The following is a 3,764-nucleotide window of genomic DNA, read 5'->3' on the forward strand; positions in this document are numbered from 1 at the left end:
AAACAATATTTTAATTATTATTTGAACCTATATGTTTAGGTTACAACATCTGTATAATATGTATAGTTTTTATTTCATTATAACGAAAAACAAGTCTTGGACTTTGACTTGTTTATTTAAGTGATAACAGCTCTCAAAAATTTAATGTCTTGGTGCAACAGAGGTGCAAACGCCTTTAAGGCACTTGAGGGGTTCACGACACACAGCTGAGGGGGTTTCTCCCAACTCCTTGCTGTAGGTCTTGCACGCCGCGCCTTCCGCTGAAAACATATAGAACCAATATTTATAATATGTCTCTAATGGTGTTTATAATAGCATGTTATTTTTATATATCCAAGTATTGAAAGAAAATGTATAAACGGGACCCAATTTACGGTGAAATTCAATAAGGGAGCGTCGATAAATCACGTGAGACATATTTCAGGATTTTTTGACCCCCCCGCCCTCCTTGGTGAGATTTCGTGAGATTTTCCTTAACTCTTTCCTCCTCTCCCCAAATCTCACGTGAGATTTTTTGAAATATATTTTGACTATGAACCCATTGGATTTAAGAAAGGAAAAGAAAAAATCATCCGTCCGCAGGATTTTAAAGGATAAATAACGAATCCTAATGTATCAAGTTTTGACATATGTAAATTTTTCTAGAATTTTTTTTTTTACTTTAACTAAACTTTATTTTCACGGTTTTCTGTTAAAAAAATACGTGATATTAATTAAAACCCCCCCTCTCCCTCAAGTGAGATTTAGAAAGATTTTACTTGACCCCCTCCCTCCCTTAAACACCTCACGTAATTAATGGACGCCCCCTAATACCTCTTGGCTTCTAAGAACTACCTATGCAATTCTAAACATAAGTAGGTATGTAGATGTATTTCTCGCAATCATATAATAGTGTTACCTACTAAAGTCTTCGAGGGTTATAAAGTGCACTTAAAATAAGTGGGTAACCATGGATATACATAGTATTATTTACACTTATACTTGTTAACAGTGAGATATAGTTCCATACTATTATTAACATTCAATAACGTGATTTGCGAGATAATAATTGTTTTTGTAGGTATTATCTAAACGTTTCCTTATCTTTATGTGTATATATATATATATAATTACAAATATTATCACACAAATATTATAAATGTGAAAGTTTGTTTGTTTTAAATGCTTCCTTGGGATAAAACAGGAATCTTGATATCTGGGCGGAGCGGGGACGAGCGTCTAGTGTATTATAATACGAGGGAACAGCGTATAAAATGTGACATTATGCAATATAATTGTCTATTTAAAAATCAATACATACACAATAAGGTCACACAAGCCGGGCAACAAGCGCATTTGCCAGCGTGGTTGGAGCGGTAAATCGAGGGTGATTTACAGCTTTTATTGCTAATTTTGTTTGTGCAAGGGTGCTCTTTGCAGTAGGAGGATCCGCATACAAGGTCTCCGTATACGAAGGCCATGGCACACGCCAGAACAACCAGCACGAGTGTAACTTTCATTCTGAAAATGAGTACGATGCTTTTTAATACGATTTCATTGATAATAATGTTAATAAATATTATGTTATTGGGAATATTGGTGGGTAGTTTACTGTATAATTTTGACCGAATTTATAGTTGAGGTGAATATGGAAATGGCTTAAGTACGTACTTTTTAACTATTCACCGCATTTAAAAGAAAATGAATAAGAAAGTTTGAGTTAAACAAATTTCAAATAAATAAAATAAATTGCTATTTTTGCCGTATTGTATAAACTAATCACAAATTAATTTTAAAAGATCTCCCAACATCTTCAAATACGACGAAACTATTTAATTTATCTTATCTGGAATTTGTAAAAGATCACTTTATTAAGCTTTTACGATTTTTAGGTATTTAGTAAATATTATAAACATCACTTTCACCATTTTTGCCAATTCACATATAATAATTATGTTTAACAAAAAAACTAAACTGCCTTTAACGTGTCAGAACAAAAATCAAAATTGAAATCAAATCGTACTTCAAATAAAAAAAAACTGTTTATCAAATTTGGCTCTCCCAGTCGAAGGCTTAGTGGTAACAAATACAAAAACAATACATTTGTATTAAGAACCTTTTTTGAATTTGTTTTAAAAATTTAACAAAAACAGTTTACAACATCGTATCAAAAAATTTAATGCAATGTGACATGACATTTTGGTATGACTTATGTCCCAAAAACGGTGTTTCTATGGATGCGTACGGTCAATACAGTGCCGATATAAACGAGTTTTTCATCGTTCCATCTCTTATTACTATCATATTTCACGCTGATCGCATCCAAACGAACGGAATCGATTAATATTGGTTTCGATGTGTCATGGACGAAAAAAAAAGGGCTAAGCCTTGCGGGCTCTGGTATTAAGCGACAATGAATTACGGTCGTGCGCGGAATAGCAGATGTGCTGAAAGATCTTGCGATTACTGAAAAGCTCAGATGAACCTTCACGAGGATACCATTTTTATCACTGAACATTTCATTTTTAGGGTTCTGTTCCCAAAGGGTACTTCCTATCCTTTCTATTGGTATGTCTATATGTCTCTTTATCTATATATCTAGGTCTATACCTAGTATTATGTGTTCTGTGAGCAGATTGTATCTCATTTAACACGATAGTACGAATAAAAATCGAAGCAGTCGAATTTGCAGTTGCCCTTTACCTAATTTGTACAGAACCCTGAATGCACGGGTCCGAATCACGCTTGACCAATTTTTATTTTATTTTATATTGGATATAGTAAGGATTGCATGGAAATTCAAAAGCGTAAGGATATAATTACTGCCATATCGTAACAAGGTTTAAGATATTACGGATTTGATATATCTTATACATACTCGTATAGTACTTTAGATATTTATTTAATAATTTCCCTAATAGGTATAGTTTACATTTAACTAAATAAAAAAATAACTACTACACAAAATAATCTCCATACAATATATATAACTAAAACAAATTACTTACATGTTTATTTCAGATAACTTAAGGCCAATATTCAGTTATTGAATAATGTTAGTTTTTTTGTGTATTAAATTATTTATGATCTTTTATGATCTATGTACTTACTTGATCAAAGGCGTCTCTTGCACTTGCGATGTAAAAATGAATGTGAGGAAGCAAATCCGTTTACGTAATATAAGACGAACTTTCGATAACCCCGAATCATGTTTACTCTTTAATAAGATATCACGAATATATTATCTTGAATTTCTCTAGAAGTCGCTGTTATTGTTATCTACCAACTTCATAATTCCATTAATTCTGTTGCTATAATTCTCAATTATAATTAGCGCTAACCAGAAATGATAATCGCAGTTATTATTGACGTAATTTTATTTCATTTATTTTATATTTATTAGTTAGTAGCTGTTCGCCTCGGCTTTACCCGTGGTACATATATATATATGGTTTATGTCACTCTGTGAAGTTGCAATTTCTGAAGGTGAATTAGTTTTTGAAATCGGTCCAGTAGTTTTTGTAAAAGCATTACAAACATTCTTAGACAATAGATATAGATACCTATAAAATCTATTTTAAATTTTATGTAAACTCAACGACGAACGTTCATTTTAAATAGTTTTGAATTTAATTAATGTGTAATACAATACACATGGTATTATATATTGCATATACTTAATCTTTGTAACATAAAAAAATGGATCGAAACAACTAAAAGTACCATAAAACAATATGAAATATATAGAGGTTAGAATCATATTATTTTCCACAACAGGGACAAAT

At 31.6% G+C, this 3,764-nt stretch overlaps 1 protein-coding gene across 2 annotated transcripts; it reads right to left on the reverse strand.

Moving 5' to 3' along the window:
- On the reverse strand, nucleotides 1–3,177 carry LOC119835160 (fungal protease inhibitor-1-like). Of its 2 annotated transcripts, none has more exons than XM_038359830.1 (3): nucleotides 3,090–3,177; nucleotides 1,301–1,500; nucleotides 1–260 (listed from the first exon to the last, which is right to left on the reverse strand). In XM_038359830.1, the coding sequence occupies exons 2-3, from the start codon at nucleotides 1,497–1,499 to the stop codon at nucleotides 142–144; spliced, it is 318 nt and encodes a 105-aa protein (XP_038215758.1). In that variant the 5' UTR covers nucleotide 1,500; nucleotides 3,090–3,177; the 3' UTR covers nucleotides 1–141. The 2 variants fall into 2 exon arrangements, with proteins under 2 accessions (XP_038215758.1, XP_038215759.1); XM_038359831.1 differs by lacking the exon at nucleotides 3,090–3,177 and adding an exon at nucleotides 2,988–3,069.
- Between the last annotated feature and the right edge of the window lie 587 nt (nucleotides 3,178–3,764).

The sequence above is a fragment of the Zerene cesonia genome, chromosome 20, assembly GCF_012273895.1.
Source record: "Zerene cesonia ecotype Mississippi chromosome 20, Zerene_cesonia_1.1, whole genome shotgun sequence".
Lineage (NCBI taxonomy): Eukaryota > Metazoa > Arthropoda > Insecta > Lepidoptera > Pieridae > Zerene > Zerene cesonia.